General features: G+C 47.1%; 9 protein-coding genes across 9 annotated transcripts; 5 read left to right on the top strand and 4 right to left on the bottom strand.

Moving 5' to 3' along the window:
- Positions 1-181: 181 nt before the first annotated feature.
- B0J16DRAFT_416792 (P-loop containing nucleoside triphosphate hydrolase protein) lies at positions 182-881 on the top strand (the record flags this gene model as incomplete). Its single annotated transcript, XM_046133628.1, has 2 exons — positions 182-188; positions 440-881. 2 exons carry the CDS (start codon positions 182-184, stop codon positions 796-798), a joined length of 366 nt encoding a protein of 121 aa, XP_045979655.1. The 3' UTR covers positions 799-881.
- Positions 882-1,466: 585 nt separating this feature from the next.
- B0J16DRAFT_346242 (acyl-CoA N-acyltransferase) lies at positions 1,467-2,301 on the top strand. Its single transcript, XM_046128420.1, has one exon. It carries the CDS (start codon positions 1,579-1,581, stop codon positions 2,080-2,082), a length of 504 nt encoding a protein of 167 aa, XP_045979654.1. The 5' UTR covers positions 1,467-1,578; the 3' UTR covers positions 2,083-2,301.
- A 3,108-nt stretch (positions 2,302-5,409) lies between these two features.
- B0J16DRAFT_166450 (uncharacterized protein) lies at positions 5,410-6,009 on the top strand. Its single transcript, XM_046122320.1, has 2 exons — positions 5,410-5,713; positions 5,764-6,009. Exons 1-2 carry the CDS (start codon positions 5,489-5,491, stop codon positions 5,809-5,811), a joined length of 273 nt encoding a protein of 90 aa, XP_045979653.1. The 5' UTR covers positions 5,410-5,488; the 3' UTR covers positions 5,812-6,009.
- A 1-nt stretch (position 6,010) lies between these two features.
- B0J16DRAFT_364035 (fungal-specific transcription factor domain-containing protein) lies at positions 6,011-8,326 on the bottom strand. The gene is made up of 2 exons (XM_046129912.1): positions 8,145-8,326; positions 6,011-8,094 (listed from the first exon to the last, which is right to left on the bottom strand). Exons 1-2 carry the CDS (start codon positions 8,292-8,294, stop codon positions 6,313-6,315), a joined length of 1,932 nt encoding a protein of 643 aa, XP_045979652.1. The 5' UTR covers positions 8,295-8,326; the 3' UTR covers positions 6,011-6,312.
- An 860-nt stretch (positions 8,327-9,186) lies between these two features.
- Positions 9,187-12,802, top strand: B0J16DRAFT_402438 (uncharacterized protein; the record flags this gene model as incomplete). Its single annotated transcript, XM_046132655.1, has 3 exons — positions 9,187-9,614; positions 9,661-12,537; positions 12,766-12,802. 3 exons carry the CDS (start codon positions 9,187-9,189, stop codon positions 12,800-12,802), a joined length of 3,342 nt encoding a protein of 1,113 aa, XP_045979651.1.
- Positions 12,803-13,036: 234 nt separating this feature from the next.
- On the bottom strand, positions 13,037-13,459 carry B0J16DRAFT_346239 (uncharacterized protein; the record flags this gene model as incomplete). The annotated part of the gene is made up of 1 exon (XM_046128419.1): positions 13,037-13,459. A coding segment is annotated over one exon (226 nt), but the record flags the coding sequence as incomplete, so codon positions are not given.
- Positions 13,460-13,474: 15 nt separating this feature from the next.
- B0J16DRAFT_402436 (uncharacterized protein) lies at positions 13,475-14,395 on the top strand (the record flags this gene model as incomplete). Its single annotated transcript, XM_046132654.1, has 2 exons — positions 13,475-14,275; positions 14,323-14,395. Exons 1-2 carry the CDS (start codon positions 13,521-13,523, stop codon positions 14,393-14,395), a joined length of 828 nt encoding a protein of 275 aa, XP_045979649.1. The 5' UTR covers positions 13,475-13,520.
- A 497-nt stretch (positions 14,396-14,892) lies between these two features.
- On the bottom strand, positions 14,893-20,172 carry B0J16DRAFT_402434 (uncharacterized protein; the record flags this gene model as incomplete). Its single annotated transcript, XM_046132653.1, has 5 exons — positions 14,893-17,241; positions 17,290-18,862; positions 18,911-18,989; positions 19,048-20,076; positions 20,133-20,172. 5 exons carry the CDS (start codon positions 20,170-20,172, stop codon positions 14,893-14,895), a joined length of 5,070 nt encoding a protein of 1,689 aa, XP_045979648.1.
- A 638-nt stretch (positions 20,173-20,810) lies between these two features.
- On the bottom strand, positions 20,811-21,344 carry B0J16DRAFT_322556 (uncharacterized protein; the record flags this gene model as incomplete). Its single annotated transcript, XM_046125718.1, has 2 exons — positions 20,811-21,226; positions 21,284-21,344. The coding sequence occupies 2 exons, from the start codon at positions 21,342-21,344 to the stop codon at positions 20,811-20,813; spliced, it is 477 nt and encodes a 158-aa protein (XP_045979647.1).
- Positions 21,345-21,672: the final 328 nt, after the last annotated feature.

Genomic DNA, 21,672 nt, shown 5'->3' with positions numbered 1-21,672 from the left:
TTGTGGATGAGTTCATCAGCGATGCCGTGCAGATCAACGCATGCTACGAAAGATGCTCCTGCTCGTGCAAAGGCCGTGGCAGTGGCAAAGCAACTCCATCCTCCCAAGCTGCGCCAGTAATGAGGACATGCTTGCCGACTAGGTCCAGTTTTAAAGGCGAGATATAGTCGTAAGATGTGGCATGGTGGGTAAGTACATAGTCAGCGCCAGCGGGAAGTCTTCTTATGGTTGACATAATTAAGTAGTATAGTAGGTAAAGACTTGAAAGTAAATGAGATCGGGATTATATCTCTGGGAAGCTGTGGGATTTATAGCTTATGACGTGCAGATCGGGGGTTAATGCTTAGTAAACTGCGGGGGAGATTAAGGATTCAGATATCTTTACCAGCATTTTAATGAAAGCAGGTAATGCTGCTAACTATCTCTTCTAATCAAGCAGCTGAACCGTTCCATCCGGGAGACAGGCCTAACGCTCTGGTTCTACGTAGTATCAATCTTAAGATCAACAAAGGTCGGTTTGTTGCTTTTGTCGGTACCTCTGGCTGTGGTAAGAGTACCGTGATTGCTATGCTGGAGCGTTTCTTCGACCTAGTCCGTGGTCAACCTGTTCTGGATGGTAAGAACCTGGACGAGATGAACCTTCGAGCGTTCCGTGAGGAAGTCGCCCTCGTTCAGCAAGAGCCAAAGGTCTATCCTGGTACTATTCGTAAGAACATCGCCACGGGTGCCTCTAACCAATATGCCTCATCAGTATCTGAAGACAACATCATCCAAGCCTGTCGTTCCGCCAATGCCTGAGATTTCATCTGTTCCCTACCGGAAGGCCTTAACACTCCCTGCGGAGCCAACGGTATTCAACTCTCAAGCGGCCAATGTCAACGTATCGTAATTGGCAGGGCTCTAATCCGAAACCCACGGCTGCTTCTCCCCGACAAGGCAACTAGCGTTTTGGACACCCAGTCCAGGCGAGTAGTCCAGGATGCTCTCAATGAAGCCGCCAAGACGGGCGACAGAATTACTATTACTGTCGCTCATCGATTGCTGACTCTTCGCCACGCTGATATGGTTTGTGCTTATCATAATAGCAAGATACTGGTTGACGGGAGCGGACGATGAATTGTAGGCTAAGAGCGACATGTATAGGAAGATGTGTGAAGTGCAGAACCTGGGGTACTAAAGCTGGTGGCTAGAGGTTTAATCCGCTTTTGTATAAAAATAATAGACTCCTTGAGGGCCGTTCCTTTTAATACACCACTTAACAGTATCTAGAGAATTAATTATAGAGTATTTGTTGTGTTTTCCCGCTTCACTCTTCTCGATCATTCTGTGGAAGAGAGTAGTCCGATATCGGACAGTCTCTTTAACTATTTTGGTGGTCAAGGATAGCCTTAGCAAACTAAAGCTGAGAAAGTCGCGCCTTTTAGTGACATTGATAACCTACGCCCTTGCAGTGACATCCATGATATCCACTTTTGGAAACCGTCAGAACACCACGGTAACTTTCGCGATGTATAAGAACATAGAAATGCGGTAAAAGGATTGTTGTAAAATTATCACGACACATTAATCAATCTCAAAATGACCAACGACAAACCTATCAAGTCTTTCACTCTACGAACTCACCAACCAGGTGACATGGGCTACATAACCTACCGCCACGGGAAAGTCTACGCCAAAGAATACAACTTCAACTCCCGCTTCGAATCCCTTGTATCAAGAATCACAGCCGATTTTCTCGACAACTTCAACCCAGATCTCGAACGCTGCTGGATCGCTGAAAAAGACGGTCAATTCCTTGGCTCCATCATGCTAGTTCAGGAAAAGAAGCCCAAGACAGCCAAGCTGAGACTTTTGCTGGTGGAAGAGAGCGCTAGAGGTCTTGGAGTTGGGACAGCTTTGATACAAGCTTGTATAGATTTTGCAAGGGAGGCTGGATACGAGAGTGTTGGTCTTTGGACGCAGAGCATGCTAGTGGGGGCGAGGAGATTATACAAGAAGGCGGGATTCGAGTTGGTTAAGACAGAACCTCAATGTGATTGGGGAGTTGATGCGGTAGGGGAATTTTGGAGTATGAATTTGTAAAAAGGAATATTATATAAGTAGCTTGGCTAGAAGTCTAGATCATGGCCGATGGAAGACGAATTGCACGGGAAGTTGTCAAAAGAAAAGAGAGAAGGACAAACCGGGTTGAGGGACTGAGTGAAGGTAATAAGAGCAGTATTATAATACGGGTAGTGAATACAGGGTTGCAGAGAATTGAAGAACAAATGCCGAGAAAAAAGCAAAGGGAACGTTCTCACCAATCGCATTACTATTTGTAAGACCCAGTCTGTCCCGCGATGTCATGACTCGTTCCTGAATCTAGACTTGGTCTACGGAGCCTCAGTAACAGCAAACTACATGGGTATCGGATGAACTAGATCGCGGTCCATACTCCAATACCCGCAAGAGCAGGGTCACGGTTCAACAATATCCACTGACCATATCATCCGAGTACCCAATCGAGGAATCATTGGCAGGATTCACTCTCGGTAAGGCTCAGCTGATGGAGACAACGGAAAATACGAGGGCGGGAGGGAGCGGATGCGGAAGCGGGCCGGTAACATCAGTGGGCCTGATAAGAGCGTTAATAAGCCGTTTACAGGGATCGCCAACCGCGAAGAATCATATCATCCGTCCACCTCGGATCCGCAATGTAATGTGATATTTCTTTCAGACTTTAGGGTAGATATCCTGTTTGCCTGTTGGTCTGAATATGGTAGTATGAAGCTGGAATAAGCTTATCGTGAATGCAAGTAATCGACTTGGCAGTTTGTTGAATATCTCACTACGTGATCCAGCATCAGACTATTATTTTTACTACGGGGATCAGGCTCTACAGAGACTCTGAGATCTAAGTTCTTTGCATTGGTCCGTAAGACCTTACCTCGTCTGAACCTGCTTCTGTTCATCTCCTGACAGACAAATTAATCCCGGCGGCAAACCCCTAGCCCAACCAATCACTCACACCCATCCCACTTACATCCAACCCCTTGTACAACCGTGCCTCACGAACACTTTTCGCCATCACCTAAAATTCAGCTCAGAAATTACCAGTTCTTGGCACGAGATCAGAACGATGCATAATCCTGATTCATACCCAAGCAACCTCAGCAAACCGTGTCAAAAACAGGATTTACTCAACACCAATCTCATTTTCAAGCCTCAATTCATGTTTGCGAAAATAAGGCCTCCCACGTTGACTACTGCTGTAGAACTACCTCATCACACTGAAGTCATTCCTTTGTCTCTAGGTCGCGTAAGTGCAAGCCACATTGTGTTCACCGTTCAAGATCAACATCATGGCTTTCAACTACTGTAGTTTTATCCTGTACGCCCAACGACAAAGAGTCATGATGCGCAAATCTTGGTGTTGTTCACTCTAGCATCAATCTATCATGTTTGTCTTTTCGGCAGTGATCATCGGAGATATTTCAGTAGCGTAAAACACAGGTGGCTTGGTTATGTCTGTCCAATTGGACACCATTGTTCCTAAAGTCTCCCCCCAGCTGTCGGTTGAGGACGTGGTCCAATAGTCTCTCAAAGAGGCTGAACAAACCCTTGTCAAACTCTATGTAGGAATGGCCCTGGTTGATATACAGGGCTACTCTCCGTAGCTGAACGGAAGCTTCTTTCAACAAAGAAGGTGATTTTGCAGATCAAATCGGTCAGGCACTCGGGGAGCACAAGAACAGTTCCTTTACAGGGTTTCAAGACATTATCGTGTGGTTTTTGTGCAACAGGGATGTGTAGGCTTGTCATTGAATAAAAGGAATGGTATTATTGGGCATTATCGTTCTTGACTCCGATGTTCCGTATGCATGTCTTGGCCGTTGGGCATGTTTTGTTTTACTGCTGCACACATGGTTAGTTACCCGCTTATCGGGGAGAAAGAAAAGCACAAGACCCGCTACTAGCAATTGTGGTGACAAAGTACCTCTTCGAATCTCGGGTTTTATCCTACCCCCAGTTCCACTATGTCTTAGTTCAATTTAGAGGCTTTATAGGCCGAGACATTAACTAGCGAGAGGAAACACCGCTAAAGTAGCCCGTAACTTTATTGCCTGCAAGCGTAACGGTAGTTGCAATGTTCATACTTTCGTCAGCCTTATTTATGATAATTTATGCTGTACCTGTAAGCAGGCATAGAATTTAATGAAAACAGCATCGATCGTCGCTGCAAAGCCACGAATGTCGGATCTCAGATTTGCCGGTGTCTTTTCTGGGACCAATTACAATAATCTCGTGTTTGCTCCGGACCATCGGCTGCAGCGCCTCTGCCGATCACTGCATGTTCCCAAATGGTGACTTTACATATTCGTAGTTGCAGTGACAGGAACGGGATGATTGCTTTAGGTAACAACAGTGGATCTTCGTATTTAGAAAAAGAAAGCATCAGGTCAGAACAGACAGCAATGTAGCATTCCAGGTCAAAAAAGAAACATGTCAGGCGAAAAAAGAAATGTTACTCCACGACACTGCATGCCCCATAAAAGAAACACTCAGCAAGTGGACAAGCTCATTTTACTTGGTCTGCTTGGCCTGCAAGTGATGGAGGGGCAAGCGACATCCGTAGTGAAGCGGATGTCGTTGACGACGTGGCTATCCAGGGGTGACCCTGGTGTCGCACAGGCTCAGTCCACTACACGACGTTCAAACGGTTCTCATTCATGCTGTAGTCTTTTCAGCTACTGTGTTGCACATGGAATGTCATATATCAACAATTACTTGGCAATCTAGCAGCCTCGTCGAGAAAAAGGACTTGGCTACTGGAGAAACAGGCAATTATGACGACCATCCGGAGGGAAAGTCCCGATGGGAAATCAAGGCATGATGTGACACGAGTTACTTTGAGGCTCTGAGGCTTAACTCCAGAGTTCGTGCGAACTCCACAATACGGGCGTTTATTCAACTAACTGCTTAAGCGGGCGTTTGATGTGCCCGTTTCTCAAACAAAGCCACGGAGGTATCCGTGTTACATTAAAGTTTGACCACTATTGTTCTGTATAGTACAGAGTAGCATTAGATGTGTCACTAGCAAACCCCAAATAACAGAGTAGTAATCGGTAGTTACACCAAAGCATAATGCATCCTGGCCAATAGAGCATGGATGATATGATCTGAGTGATTGTCATGGGGTTTCCCGCTGAGTTGTAGATCACCAACAGGGGGGGAGGGGACGAGGTCCACTGAACACTCTGATCCTAAGTTCAGCTGAATCTTGTTGAGGATCGTGAGATGATCAAGTCCGAGGAAGCAATGCGAGGGAGAAGGAGAAAACAAGAGAAAACAAGAAAGTGGCTGGTCATCTCAAGTATAAAGACCCGTCCATCCTCCCTCCAAATTTCAATTCCTCATCAGCAATCAACAGCATCTTCCAACAGCATCTTCAACACTCTCAACACTCTCATCTCTCTTCTCAACCCCAAACACCAACAACTTCATCAAAATGCAGTTCTCTACTCTCGCCTCCGTCCTCACCATGGCCGTCGCCGCCATCGCTGCTCCCGCTGACATTGAGGCTCGCACTGGCGGTGGCAACAACGGCAACAACCCCGTCTGCACTGCCCAGAACAACCAGGTCTGCTGCAACGGCATCCTGAGCTGTGCTGTTCAGGTTCTCGGCAGCAACTGCAACGGTGACTCTTACTGCTGCAAGTCTGACGCCCCTGTTGTAAGTTTCATCCTTTCACTGTCATCAAGATTGGCATCTAACATTCTCAGGGCGCTATCATCAACGTTGCTCTTCTCAACTGTGTCAAGCTCCTCTAGAGGATGCAACTTGAGTCCGCTGTCTACGATGGCGATGATTGCTAGGATATGCTGGATAGGTTGATTGGTTGGATAATTGGGAACATGGTGTTGAGGATACTGACGGGAAAGGCCTTGCTAGCTACTCCGTGTCAACGGGCTTCGACTGTTGATCATGTATTCACTTCTATGACAAATCACTAGTTCAATACATGTTGGGGTTATATATAATCTGATTGCCTATGACTATTTGCTGAATATCAGTGGGAATCGCTACACCAATCTTCAGTATCTTTGCCACAAGCCTGACCTAGTATTTTCTTTCGGTTACCTCTTTATGAAGCTTAACTTTCCAGAATGGTGGCGCCATACATTCATCCAGTGTTGTGTTGAAACATCTGCCGCCAATACTATCATTATTTCTGCATAAGCCCCGGATGTCTCGGTTCTTTCGGAACTCACCCGAGGGGCCGAAGCCTCACTAACCATCAAGCATAATCCATGCAACTCTATTAACTTCCACTACAGTAGTAAATGCACATTCTGAAAACTATTCAAATCGTACCCGTGCTCAAACAAATCATTCCAAGCCGTATCAATACTTGGCGTGGGATACTCCGGCCTAACCGGATTCTGACTCTTAACTCCAAACCACGACATAAACTCCGTATCAATCTCCCCTTCAGCATAGGAACTATTATCGAATATCGCCAATGTCGCGTTTCCTAACCGTCGAATAATTTGAGTACTGCGTTCCCCAACTGTCTTGCCGTGTGAGATCTTGGAGACCAGTCGTACACAGGTCTCAATATTGGACTCGACTACTTCCCGGGTTAATTCGTGGCGGACAATTGAGCTTGCGCGAATTGAATACAGCATTGTGACAGCTGCCATGAATAGTGAATCAAGCGCCACAAAGGTGTATATGATCTTGTTCTTGGCGTAGAGTGCATTGTAGCAACTTATCAAGCTGATTGAAGAATCAGCGCATAGCCGAATCGCATCGGCGCTGCTGACAGGTGATGCGTGAGACGGGCGGTGGAGATTAATAACAGCTTGGTGATACGCAATCTGAAACCACTCGGGAGTTTGGTACATTGACAGCGGAGCGAGATATCTCGGGGCAGACAATAGCCACGCGTTAAGTCGAGTATAGTGTTGTTGGCGTATGGCGTCGAGGTTGGAGGATTCTAGATTTGCGCCGCCTGCTGAATGGAGTGCTGAGTAAATTCCTCCGTTGATTTGTCGAAGTTCCACGATGTGACGGAAGGCTGACATGTCTCGGACGTCTGGTAGGATATTGGGAATGGCGCGGTCTGATGGGCCTGCGATTTGCTCGTCGGAGAGGACCAGAGGGAGAGGAATCGTGATATCTGCGTCTTGGATACCCAGTGGTCTACCAAGAGAGATAGACACACTTCTATCCATCGTGTAAAGACTCCAGAATAGCCTCTTGCGCATCTCAGCGTCTAGAAGGGACCTGTTTGATAGACTTTCCTCTCTGTGCATGTCGATACCCACCGCAAGTCTCAAAGCCATACCAACGGTGTACCACAAATTGACAGACTGCGGCTCATTGCTCCCAAACAAACAAAGAAGCGACAAACATCGAATACAGTCGATATCCTCAGCTGCAAGAACACAATCAAGATCTCTCGCCGCCGCTTCAAAGAAATACTCGTGAGAAACAGGTGCATCAGAGCTGATACGCGCTTTCTCAGAAGCTCCTATCGCAAGAACCATATGAACTTCGAAAGCAGACAATTTGTCTCTTATCTGTCCATTGCAATACGGTATGTAATGCTGGTCCATGAAAGTAGGTCGATGAAGAACAGGATACTGCGGCCACCGTCGATCAAAAAACACATCAATCAACGCAAGTCCATCTCGATGGAGATTGAATGTGTTAGACGTGGCAGTCGGGGGCGTATCACTAGCAGAAAGCCCATTCCATAACTGCCAGGGACCGCTTCTGAAGCCAGATTCTGAGGTTCCATTGGGACGAAACGTGGGAAGGAGCATGCGACCGACGTAGCCTCTTTCAAGACTGGCTACTGATCCGTCAGGTTCAACGCGTGCATCCAGGCGCATCTGCCTATCCTGAGACAGCGCCTCTGAAGGAAGTCTAGATTGCATGGCCAGCCGCGTTTGAAGCTCATTAACGCGATCTTTCAATCGTTCCACTTGTCCTCGGAGATGGTCGCACTCGCATTCCCTATCTGGTCTGACGACTAGACGATCAGACGGTACACAAGGGACATTGGCAGCAGCACAAGCACCGCAAATAGGATGTCTGCCGTCACACTGTCACCACGTCAGTCGCCATCTCATCCCCTGTCACTGTAGCACGTTACCTTTTGTTTCCTGCGTCGACATCTTTGACACGCTGCAGAAATTCGTTTTAGGCCATGGCGCGGGGATTTTATCCTGTCAGCCGTGTCTGATTGCGTGTCGTAGACTGTTTCGAATACTGCGGGGAGTTCTCCATCGTCTGTGGCGGACATTTTGGCTGAGGTTAAGGCGGTATGAGTTGGAGATGAAGCTGAGAATTGGATCAATGCCTGATGCGATGCGATGCGATAAGACTTATCGATAAGAAGATCAATCTCCGATTCAATGCCGGAGCTGCCGGAGTGGAGCTCTTTCGGTCCTATCATGACGTACCAGTGAGGCATTCAATTGAGGAAGGTACGGACAGACGGATAAGAATAATTAAGAACTTAAAAGATACTAAAAGTGCTGGGGCAAAAAAAGTCACTTAAATAGAATATATAATGCCCTATATAAGTGCTAGTATAGCTTTATCATAATTCTTGTTATTATAGATGTTAGATGTCTGCACGCTACCAGTGTGCATTCTTTTCACAACTGTTTACATCGGACATCAAGTGAAAGTTACAGCGCAGATCAAAACGCTAGCTATGGTAATATATAAGTTGGCGATTTAGTAAGTAGGTAGCGATCTTAAAACTCGCTCTGTATATTGTTAGCAAAGAATATTCCGTTGCAGTTACTATGATATCCTATAACTATTTAACTTACCCTACGCTGTTTAGAGCATTATAGCACGTGACTGGTTAGCTGACTTGCGGAATCGGGACCGATCGACGCTAAGCTTTATTGATTCCTAGTGTCTTGTTACCCTTGACCTACTGAAAAGGTCCTACGTTTGTACTTGTACTTGTTGTCTCTTTTCTCCTCGTTTTCAACCCCGCAGATCAGAAACATGGCTGTGAATAATTACAATCTTGGAATTGTGATTTGCTGTCCGATGGATTAGTCAGTGCAGTATGGCGAGCGCTCGTATCATCAGCCTGATTTGGCGCCCGAAGATCCAACCTTTTCCTTTACCTTTTGCTCATCTTACCTTTTCCTGCGACTAACGACGTATTGACTATGGCGACTGGACCTGAGGCCCTAGGTGCTGCCAGTGCAGTGATTCAACTCATATCATTTTCTACCAGCGTCATCTCAAATGCCATCGACATCTACCAAGGCAGGCCATTGTCTGATAGCAGCGTGAAAGAGTACGCTGGGGAACTTCAAAATGCCGTCGCTCAAGTCGAGCTGTGCTGCCAAGGTGCAAATATGCAGCAATCGGTACATGAGCGTAAGATCAAAGAGGTTGCCGAAAAGTGTCAGAAGTCTGCTCAAAAACTTCTTAAAGAATTGAGGTCTCTAAGCACGCACCAGAGTGGCAAAGCTCGCAGTGCCTTCAGTTCAGCATTGATAGCCAGGTATCGCCAGAACACGCTACAGGGTCTGGAAGGAACCCTTCGAAAGCAAAAGGAGGTTTTGGAGACTCATCTTCTCGCGTATATATGGTAAACTTTCTCCTGTTTAATCGGAATTACCACTGACTGGCAACAGTACTCAAACTCAAGCCGTGGCGTGGACACAGAAAAAGGAGTTTAGAACTCTTTCGGACCATGTTAAACAGCTCGTTGGACAGATCGCCGCGGGTAATACGGACCTTGAAAGTTGTGTCCGGGTTGAACACGGCGAAACCCGTGCCGTCCTAGTCAAAGAAGTAAAGGATACGGGAGGGCAGGTCACTTCTGAGATTGCTACAACTAATCAAAGAACGAGGTTCCTCGACAGCTTGAAGTCTTACAGCATGAATCAACGTTACACCGATATCACGGATCCAGAAGCGGCGACATACCAGCGCATATTTGCCGCCTATGACCGCGCTTGCGACAACATGTCTGAGCCAGATCGAACCCAGATGAAATTGCTCTCAAATAACCCTTACCTTGCCAGCATTGACAAAGGTCTAGACCAATTCTCTAGTTGGTTACAGACCAGCGACTCTCTATTCTGGATCAACGGAAAGCCAGGGTCGGGCAAAAGTACGTTCATGAAGACTATAGTCAACAGCAAGTCTGTGAAGATGTTGTTGGAACGCTGGGACCCGCGCGTGGAGATTATTTCCCACTTCTTTTGGAAGATCGGTTCCAAACCACAGAATTCCGTCAAAGGGCTTCTGTGTACCCTCAGTTACCAAATCCTTCTACGTCACAAGGATCTTCTTACTTCTATCCCCAATTCCCAAGATTTGGTCCTCTCCAAGTCGTCATATCACGACTGGTCACTCGAAGAAGCCAAATATCTTCTTTTGCACTTGCTGAACAGCACTGACAAATACTTCTGCATATTCATTGATGGGCTTGACGAGATCAATGAGGAGGAGGGTTCTGAGGCTATCCTGAACATCGTTTCCAAAATCGCAAAACAACGACATGTAAAGGCCTGCGTGAGCAGTCGACCTGAACATCAGCTGGAAGTAGAGTTAACGATTCTGCATGCACAAACTATCAAGATGGAATGCTTCACGGCTTACGATATGCAGCTGTATGCTGAAAAGGAGCTGGAGCCACTCAAGTCCTCTGGACTGATTCAACATACCGATTATGCATGTCTTGTCTCTATCCTCGTCAATAAAGCTAGCGGTGTGTTTCTCTGGCTATGTCTTGCAACAAGGAGTGTCAAGGACGGTGCGAAGAACGGTGACTCCTCGTCTGAGCTCTACTTAAGGTTAGAACAGCTTCCTTGCCAGCTTGAAGATCTATACACCGATATGTGGAACAGGTTGAACCAGAACATGTCCATATACAAGGAGGTAGCAGCAGCCATATTTCAGTCTGTGATTTCAGCACAGGAACTGTCTCCTCATATGCCATTAAGGGGAGTTACCTTGAGTTATCCCTGTTTCCCGACAATAGTCTCGACCGGTTATGCAGTGGATCAAAATTTCGCAAAGAAATTCCAGCAGGCGGCCGGAGATCCTGATGCTTCGGACGCAATATCCTTGTGCGAGAAGGTAGAGAAGATGATTATGATCCGCTCCGCAGGTTTATTGGAGATGGAAAAGTCGGCTCGACCAGCCTCAGCAGACCTTTGTTCCGACTGGGAAATCGAAGATGCGCTTTGGGCGACCTCCTTTATGCGGAAGATCCAGTTCATCCATCGCACTGCCCACGATTTCCTTGTCAACACAGAAGCTGGAAAAGCAATTCTCGCGTACAGCAAGACTACACCCCTTCATTTGCAGATGGGAATGTTAGAGAGCTGCCTCTGTGTGGCCCGGATGGTTTCTACCAGGGGCTCATGTTCCGTTGACGTTGTTCGCTTCATGGAAAGAATACGTCAGATTGTTCAACAGTACGACCCCGATTCAACAACAAAAGTCCACTATACACAGAAGCTTTCTTCGGTTTTGGGTAGCCTTGAAAAAGCGTACAGCTGTGGAGTTGCCGGTTACAGACCTTCAAAACGATTCACAAATACAAATCCCCCTTTCCTCGGTATGACGGCGCAGTGGGAGCTTTTTGACGACTTCACCGCATCTCACCCTATAGAGACAGCTCCATCATCGGCTGTCAGCGATGTGTGGCGGGCAGTGTGGAACAGAAACTTCCCACCAACCGAGGATATTCTGATGTCCTCGATAAGACTCATCAAGGCGACGTCAACTTTCGGATCAGACTGGCATAGCAAGGATGATTCCACTCCAAACCTTCATGAAAGACACAACCCTATCTTTTGGAGGCATACGCCATTCACAAGGCTACTTGTAGAAGGTCTATCTCTTGTTACTTGGATAGACGTAGTCTCCAGATACGGCAAGACCCCCATCAGTGAAACGACACTATCTACCTTTCTCGACCTGGTGTTGAATGCAGCCTCGAATGTACCGAATTGGGACCGTCATATTATTGTTCTCGGTCAGTTCCTCCCGGAAAAGGGGGCATTCCTTGCCATCCCTCGGTTTTCAAGTCTCGATATATACACTGCCCTATGTCAAGCTACTCATGATGAGCATATTTCTGATGACCCAGACCTTGGATGGGTGTTTTATCATCAGTTACCATTAAGATTTATGTTCCAGAAAGTGGTCAGAGACCTTGTGTCCAAAGTCAGCATCTCGCCGTATCTAACCGGCCAGCTTGATGACATCTTGCAAGCACGCCAACATACATCACCTTGGGCTCGACTCGTTATCAAATTGGGACGACACAAAACCGTAAAGTGTTATCAAACCAAATCACAAGCATCATTCGAAGCTCTCAACGGCAACATGTTTACCAGCCCCTTTCACCCAGGTACTCTAGTTACAACGAAACTAGAAGAAGTGTTATCCTCTCTGATGCGTGATGGCGAAGCGACCGAGGTTCGGTGTTTACGAACTTTTTTCAAAGAATTAGCGCAGCAGGGCCATAATCTCTGCATCGAGGCACGTTTTAGGTATGGTGGTTATTCCAATAAAAGCAAGAGATTTAACGCGGAGGTAATATTTCGGATGCGGGAAAGTATTTATAGTAGTACCCGGTAGGTTGAGTAATCAATACCAAATCAACATTGTTAAAGGAGCCCTCGGGTAATAGATATTTAAAATAACGTATTGATTTCAAAGGCTAAGAGGATCTTGTAGCTGTTACATTCGTTGACACAGCTAAGCTTATTTGATTACAGGCACTATTGTCAGATATCTCTATTGCTAACAGGCTAATTAGCTGTTTAAAAAAAGTTTTTTTATATCCCCGGGCTTTATCTAATTTGTTAAGCTAATACTCCGTACGGTAGTAAACACTGGATCTCACGTACCGTCAAGTACTTAACTTACCCTACGGCTATACGAGCTATCTTATCGCACGTGATTAAATCTGACTCGCGTAGTCGGGACCGGCCGACGCCAAGCCCTACCCCTGACACAGCGACATCGCATTATCCCTCACCTTCAGGCTTTAACAAAGGTTCCCCATTCCCACTCGGTAGTTGCAACTTGGCGATAATGCTTGTCTAGACTCAGAAGGGCACTCACAAGGGTTAACCCACCAATCAAGTCTGAACAATAACAAGTTCTCCGCGTGACTCCAGCTTTCTCGTACGGCGTATACTGCCAGGAACAGAAGGTACAGGGGTACGCTGTTTTACACTAGATTACATGCAGCATAGACTCGGGTAGAAAAGTACACAATACGGCAGGTAAATAAGCTTCATAATGGAGCTGTTCAATCTAGCTTCTATTATGGGGAGATAAGGACTGTGGTTTATGCCATGATGGGATGAACCTTTGATCTGAGTCAACGGAGATATCGCATATGCGGAAACGATCGCCAAGAGACAGCAGAATAGATGATTGCGCTTCATTGTAGATATCAGCATAAATAAGACTTGTAGACTCTCATTGTAATCCATATCCTCATCATCTCATCTTCGTCGCAATCATGGTTTCTAAGCTCGCTCTCGCTCTCTTCTTCGGCAACGCCCTCGCTGGCCTCACAGCCCGAGCCCTTCCTCCCCGCTGTGCCATCGCCGACCCCACAGCTGAGCAAGTCCAACATGCCCAGAACCTGAAGAAGATCGAGTCCGTGTCCAAAGTCGCTGCTGCCTCTATCACAGTCGACACCTACTTCCACGTCGTTTCCTCTTCTTCTTCCAAGTACATCTCCAAAGCCAAGCTCACTGCTCAACTCAAGGCTTTGAACGACGCTTACGGACCTTCAGATGTCCAGTTTAGGCTCGTCGACACAACCTTCACCACCAACGCCAACTGGGCTTCCGGCAGCGGTGAAGTTGCCATGAAGCGACAGCTTCGTCAGGGAGACTACAAGACTCTCAACTTGTACTTCACTGACGTCGCCAAGCTTGACGGCATGGAGGCTCTGGGATACTGCTTCTTCCCCGAGCCCAACGTATCAACCGGATCTTCGACTTTCATCCGTGACGGTTGTGTCATTGTCGCTGAGACTGTCCCCGGTGGTACTGCTGCTCCTTACAACCTGGGAGGAACTGCCGTCCATGAAGTTGGTCACTGGTTCAACCTTTTCCACACTTTCCAGGATGGTTGCAATGGTGGAGATCTTGTTGCCGATACCCCTGCCCAGGCTAGACAGACGAGTGGATGCCCTGCTAGGATGGACACTTGCCCTAACCAGCCTGGTGATGACCCCATCCACAACTATATGGATTATTCTGATGAGTAAGTCTTTCCTGAAATGATTGATGAAATCATACTAACTTTGCTAGTGTTTGTTACGAGGAGTTTACTCCTGGTCAGAAGACTCGCATGCACTCTGCTTGGAACACTTACCGCAAGTAAATGTGTGTTTACTGCGACGAATAGGATGTAAATGACTTTCTTGTATATACTACTGGGTAGAAGCGTTGTTTGGTGGTTGTTTGGCTAAGCGAGGAGCGAGTGCATAGTAATGAATCAGAATGAAGTTAGAAGATGGTAAAAGCCACTAGTTGATTTAAAGACAACAAATTCCGCCGCATAATCCCCCTCTACTGAGTGAAATCTGCTGCACCTAATTACTATACTTCAGTATTATCTACCTCCGAAGGTCTTCCCCTTTGGTTGTGTTTTAAGAAACTGCCATGACCTGAAACTACTTTGAGTCATATGGTCCGTTACCAGCTTCCTTTTCGTAGCCACAAGATAGAGCTTGAACTCTAAAGGCTGCGGAGACTGCTTAAAAAAGCTATAAGCGGATAGAAAAGCTGCTTTACTAACCTGCCAAGCCAATTAGTAGTAAATCAAGTAGTATTTTCAGATTACTGCAAATAGTAAGTGAAGATAAAGGATATTAGTAACTATGAATAGTATGGCGACTCTTGAGAGTATCGGAAGGATATAGCTTGACCGGTTGGACATAGAGTAAACAACAGATACCCTTTTGCAACAAACGATAGAGGACTTCTTGTAATGCTCACATTGGCATGTTCGTACCAGGTCCGGAACCTTCTCGTAGGTCGATACTCAGGAGGAATGAAGACAACTTTATCATCACCTTTCATAATCCAACAATGATCTACATCAATACCGATTTCGGAAAGAAGTCGTTCGGGAGTCGAGAGCTGAGCTTTATAGGTGATAGCATAAGAGTGCTCGGACAGTGTAAAACAGCTCTCCCAGCCTCCCAACATCTTGAAAGACGCGATATCGGATACAATCAGGATAAGCTCATTAGCCAAGATTCTGAGTTCTCGTATGGATCCTCCATCATGATGAATCAGTTGCAAAAGCCTGTCTTCCGTTATGTTCCACAGTCGAATCGAGTCGTCTGCTGAGGCTACCGCTATGACGGAGCCATCACGAGAGAACCTCATCATTTCAGGTACATATGTGCAGGTGTCTATAGTATGCAAGTGTATGTATGTCGCTGTATGCCATAGGCGTACCGTCCGATCATCGGACGCCACTGCTACCATCAGGCTGTTGGGCGAGAAGATAATCTGAACGCCATGTCCTTCATGACCATTTAGGGTATGTTTGCGCTTGGGAATCTTGATATGATATAAGGTCAAAACTTCCATTGAACTGCGATTGGCACACAGGGCGCCTAGCAAAGCCAAGTTTGGTGAAAAGGCAGATGCGCGAAAGATATTGCGCCCTTCGTGAATACTATCTCGCCAAATACCTGTTGATACATCCCACCACATTATTGTGTTTGACATGGCGGCTAGCATCTCACCGTTGGGGGAAAATATCAATTTGCCTGGGGACAACGTATGGAACACTCGGATGACATGCTGAAATTTTCTTGTCTTTGTATGCCAGAGTAGAATTGTCCCACCTCTCATTCCTATTGCCAAGGACTGGCTATCTGGGGAGAAAGTAATGTTGTCTATTCGAGGGGTGTGTTCCAACATGTTGGGATCAACGACTGTTTCAGAAAGCCAGTGACTGGGGAAGAGAACCATTGCGTGGATGTTGAGGTCTAATATATATGTATGGCTCCCAGTAGTCGCATCATGGAGGCTGATTGTATGACAGTCCTGTTGCGACACGACAACCCTGCCGTCGGACGAGAAAGCAACGGCTCTAGCGGCGCGCCGGAAAGAAGAAACACCATTTCCAGGTTTTGCGTACCCTAGGTCCCAAAGCTTGATTGCTGGCTCATCTGGCGCTGTCGCCAGAATTCGTCCGTCAGAGGATAAAGCAATCGCAGTTGTGTTACTTACCATGAGATCACTACGGGACCCAGTGGCCAGGTTCCATAGCAAAGTGGTATCTTTAGACCGCACAACTAGGGACCGGCTGTTGGACAGGAAGGCAATCGTGCAAGATCCGTCACCGACGGTCGTGATAGGATCCCTTTTGTGGGTTGCTGTATCCCAGAGGCAAACAGACTTACGAAATACGCCTGCTAGGAACTTGCCATCAGGCGATAGGGTCACAGACTCAATCAATTCACCGCCAGTCCGTAATTTCTGCTTAGCAGAAGTTGCCACGTTCAAGAGTGTGATATCACAGTCTTTTGCGCAAAACGCTATCAGCGGAGGCTTGGGCGAGATGGCAATCAAGTGATCAATGGTACCCCCTGAGCCAAAGCGTTTCGTTCCCAAACGCTGGCCTGATCTTGTATGACAAAGCCGCACTTCACCACAGCTTTGTGCCGATATTAGAATTTCATCATCGAATGAAATGTGGATAGAAATGGAATGGGACCCCCCATCTGAGCTCTCGATCGTTTGCAAATGGGTCCATGTAGACATGTCCCAGATCTTTACAATGCCCTCCGAACACCTCGCTGCTAACAACTGGTTGCTAGAGGAGAAGATCACGTCGACAGGGTGAAATCCAGGCTCTTCAAAAGACGTCAAATGCGTACCAGTCGATGCGTTCCACAATCGCACGGCGCTATCGGCCGAAGCTAGGAATCTATCGTTCGGGGAGAATGCCAGTGCTTTTACATTCCCTTGAACCTCAATAGTTTGCATGTGTACATCCCAGTCAGGCTTAACCCCCTGGATATAACTGAGAGGCGGAAGACGCTGATACCAAAGACGTTGTCTAACCTTGCTTGTTTGGGGAGAGAACAAAAGCAACGAGGCATACGTTTGCAATGGTGCGCTCTCAATAATTGCTGCAAAGCTCGAAACGGTTCTAGTAGCATCTTTGAGAAAGTCAATCAGTTCGGATGAGCTTTCACGTGAGGTCTGTAAAGGTTAGAATGAGCTGCAAGTAAGGAGGCCATGTGGACAGACCTTGACTACGTCATATAAAGCTTCAAGGGCCGTCAAGGCGACTGAAGTCTGATTCAGAAGAGCTGACACTTCGAGCCAATGGAGAAAATGCTCAAGAAAGAATGCAAGGATGTGGTTAAACACGATGTTTCCGCTGGCCCGCACGTGGTAACCCCAATAGTGACAGGAATATTGTAGTTCAAAGGGTATGCAACGGCCTATCAGAGTCTTGTCGATATCTTGAGACGTTACATCGAGCTTGCTGAGATCACAGATGTCCCGCTTCAGCTGCCGTCTCATGAGCCCGATACACCTATCAGCTAACAGAGCGTGTATTTCTCTTGCATCCAATCTGAATCTATCATGCCGTGGATTCTCTTCACTTAGAAGGAAGTCGCTGAAGGACTTGTGGTGAAGTCGTAAAGGTTTGTGCGAGTCGGAAGGGATATTTATTACTGCATGCAGACTTGGAAGCCACCAGCTGACGTCGTCGATATCTAGGTCGAGGAGGGAAGTGAGAGAGGTTACAGAAAGTGGCAAGGCAGTTAGGACAAGTGCTCCGAGGAACTGTAGCTGCTGATCGAAGTCTGTGTCTTTTCCAAGAGCAAATATCTGCTCTAGGATCGGGTTATACATCTGATGAAGTTGCGACTTGTTATCCTCGCACTGCTTAATCCAGATCTTTAGTTGATTCTTGGGGTTCTGCAATTGCTTCTCATCGTAGACAAAACGTAGGAGAGTTGCAGCATAAATGAAGAGAGGTTCTGGATGCGTAGAGAGTTCGACAAGGTGGTCTATCTCAGCCACGGTGGGCCAAGGGTTTTGTTGGATGTTCGCTTTGGTTTTGATCCGCATGAAGTTTGTCTGCAGGTACAACCGTATGTCATTCTTAGTGTCTGCAGAGAATACTCTGTGTAGCTGTAACCTTCGTGTTACTCCATTCTGTATCAGAGGCTCAAAAGCATTGATGATTTTAGGGTCTGGCCTGCTGGTCAAGAGAACACGGAGCTCCAAGGCTGTCGACTTGTTGCAAATCTCAGAGATGAAAGTTAAGGCTCGGGGGAGATTCTCAGGACGCTCACACTCGTCTAGGGCATCGAGCACAATGATTCTGGGAAGTTCGTTGGTATCCGAAGGCGACAAACCCTCAATGGGCTTCTTGATAAGCTTCTCGAATTGAAATCGAAGGTCCTTTTTTTCGATGGAGTCCTTATCCGTGCCGCCTACAGAGGCTCGAAGACTGTCTTTAAAGGACGGAATGGCCTCCGCTAACTGGATAGCCAAGGTTGAGAATAGTCGGTTAGTATCGTTGCGACCCTGTTCACCTCGCTTGAAGAAATAGCCGGCAACTAGTCGTTTATCCTGATGGAAGGAGTCGGCAACAGACCGGATAAGGGTGGACTTTCCAGTGCCTGCAGGGCCAACAAGCCAGAGGAAGGGATGTCCTTCTTCATCGTCTGCCCACTCTCGAATGGCTTCCTGTAACCGGGCCCGAGTATTAGCCTCACATCTGGGGCTGCTTCCTACATCTTCGCTATCGTAGCATGCCTCGTGAACGATGTAGAGATCTATAGCCCGGCCTTCCAAAACTTTACTTTACATCTGTTAGTAAATGTCAAATACAAATGAGTGGGCTGAGTACTTGGTGCGCCTTTGCTCGCCGAGAGTCCGGGATGACATGTCAAGATGTTGCTTCGACATGTTTAGACTTTCACTAGCAACTGCAAAGAATATAGTTAAAAGCTGCATTTAATACTGTCTGCCTCAATTCCTACTTACGGGAAACTAGCTGGGGAATAGGATTTTCTTGAAGGACTCGAGACGGCGGTATGACGGAGAGAAGCTCCTTCGCAAACGCGGCTGCGGCTGCCGCTGCATATAACTGCCAAGTATTGTTCTTATGGGAGTCTGCATAGTCGCAAATACCACGAATTACAATACAAGGAAAGTCTTGTAGGCCAGCAGCTTCCATCTCAAGGCACAACGCCCCAAGCTCTTTTCCGATCTGATCACGTTTTTTGGAATCCTTGATCACTTCGTTTCCCGAAGCAATAGTCCCGTAGTGAATAACGGGTTCTGTGTCATCTCGACCCTCCCGACTGACCGTTTGAGTGGGGTCACATTGGTCACAGGCTAGATCAGGATCGCTATGAGAGTAGTCCGGAAGGAAGAGGCAGTCGTTCAATGTGCCAGGATAAGTGAACGCTGGTCTCTTCTTTAGATGAAGCTTGGAGTAAAAGCCTCCCAGAAATTCAGGAACACGACTTTCGACCTTTAGGTGTTTAGCCTTGAGTTGAGTCAAGGCAGCCAAGAGTACCTGCGGTGGGGCATTGAGAGACCCAGTACGCTGGAACTTGCCTTCTTGTAGCGCCTTCCCTAGATCGTACTGCACTACACCCCCGTTTGTTCCTGAAGGTCGGCTCACCACAATGTCACCGAGACGAATATCGTGATCTTTGGAAGGTATGCCACCGCCGACGCCGACCATAAGTCCAAACCGGATTGACTTGAAGGTTCGCAACATATCCTTTGCAACTGTAGCAGCAGTAGTAGTCCCATGGATCCCATCGGGAAGGCAGGCAATCACAACATTATGGCCCCAGACCTCGCCCAAGATGTAGCTGTTATGATCGTTCGGGTCCTGCTGTGCAGGTTGAGGGTGAGGTTTCTCGAGCATACCTTCGACGGCAGCCATTTCAAAATCATGGGCACACACACAGCCCACTGTGTACTCATCGAGGGACGGTTGATGGTCTGGTGGAGGTGTATCTGGTGCTCGACTTCGTTTGAATGGTCCGGAGTCATGCCCTGGATTTGTTAGCCAAAATGCTCTATACCAGCTCACGAGTCAAGGTTCAACATACCGGAGTCAATCTCTGGACCGCGTTTATCGCCACTACTCATCTTGGCGGATTATTACCTTGACCTAAGATTGTAAAGGTTGAAGACGCGTAGCTCGATCAGAGAAGAAAGGGAAAGCTGCAATACTTTGGGGACCGCTATTCCCATGTAGTTGAGAGAAGAGTTAAGTGTTTTCGTATACTGCCATACGGCAAAAGGGGACATTTTCAGCCGCACGACTCCATGCTGACTCCCCGCACTTGGAAGTCCCTGATAGGATAGCATTTTGACCAGGGATCTTCAGCCATGTTGGTCGATGACCGATGGATGATTGGTCGTGTAACCACACATGAGATCATATACAGCCAACACAGCGAACTGACTGGGCGAGAAATCTGAGACAGTGGTGGCTTAGATGATTCATAAGCAATGCGGGATGCTTACAATGCAGAGGTCACTCCAGGTAGGACCACTGGAAATTACAAGGAGTAAATTTAGACGCCAAGCTCAAGCTTTATGCTCAGGCACACCCGATAACCCGCACCTCCACTCCTATCAGCTATGAAGTTTAAACTGGCCTCCAGGGTCCTTTTCCTCTTCATAAATATATGAATTGAGCCCCCTTCGCAGACAAGTTTGTGTTAGTCTCTTCAATCCAATCCCGACAGAAGTGCCTTACTGTATTCTCCGAAGAGTATGGTTTATTTATCTGAGATGGCAATAGTCAACTGGAGCGCAGTGTGGGCTGCAGTCGGATGGACTCGGATCTTCCACTGTACTGTGTCCGGGAAATTGTAAACCGTGGAAGGTTCATCAACCGGGCGAACCCATTCCCTCTCCGAAGTGGATTCATCCCCATTCCAGTACGAGACGAGGTAGTACGGCGCCGTGCCAATGGTGAAGATTTGGACAGGTGCATGGATCTTCACACCGAACCAATGGCCAGAGTGAGGATTGGTCCAATAGCAAGAGCCATCGCTGGCGGAGGCTAGAGCAGCCAGAACTTCAGACCATGAAAAAGTCTCTGTGCTGGATTTCGCAAGATCTTTGGCAGGAAATGAATTGACGCTGCTGAACACGGGGTCGGCGGAATGTTCTCCTCTTCCATATTGAAATACTGTTGAAGAGGTATTGGTCTATTTAAGGTTTTTGAAGGTCAGTCATCAAGTCGTACAGTTCAAACCAAGACAATTGTATCTTGAAATGAAATTAAGATACACAGTTTTACAAGACATTTATGTAGTATTACAATCCTTGCTTGAAGACAGTGATAGCTCACCTGATTCGTAAACTATGCTGCACGATTACTAGAGACAGAGATTGGATCTTAAACAAATAATAAATAAATCGCTAACGAAAGGTCAAAGCTGACATTATGCCTCGTAGGACTTGTCGCTTGCCCCGCGCCTAACAATACCTCTGATAGAATGTCTTTGCCATGCAGGTCGCCCCGACCATTTCGGCGGCTTCTGAGTGGTCGCCTGATTCTGCAACCACGTCTTGGCATTCAATATTGCACAGCGCCTACTGAATTCTTCACTTTTGGCCTAAGAAAGCTGGGCG

This window comes from Fusarium flagelliforme, assembly GCF_020744385.1.
Source record: "Fusarium flagelliforme strain FIESC 12 MPI-CAGE-AA-0113 chromosome Unknown B0J16scaffold_6, whole genome shotgun sequence".
In the NCBI taxonomy this organism is placed as follows: domain Eukaryota; kingdom Fungi; phylum Ascomycota; class Sordariomycetes; order Hypocreales; family Nectriaceae; genus Fusarium; species Fusarium flagelliforme.
The sequence above is the reverse complement of the archived record's forward strand: the minus strand, read 5'-3'. Positions and strand labels throughout refer to the sequence as shown.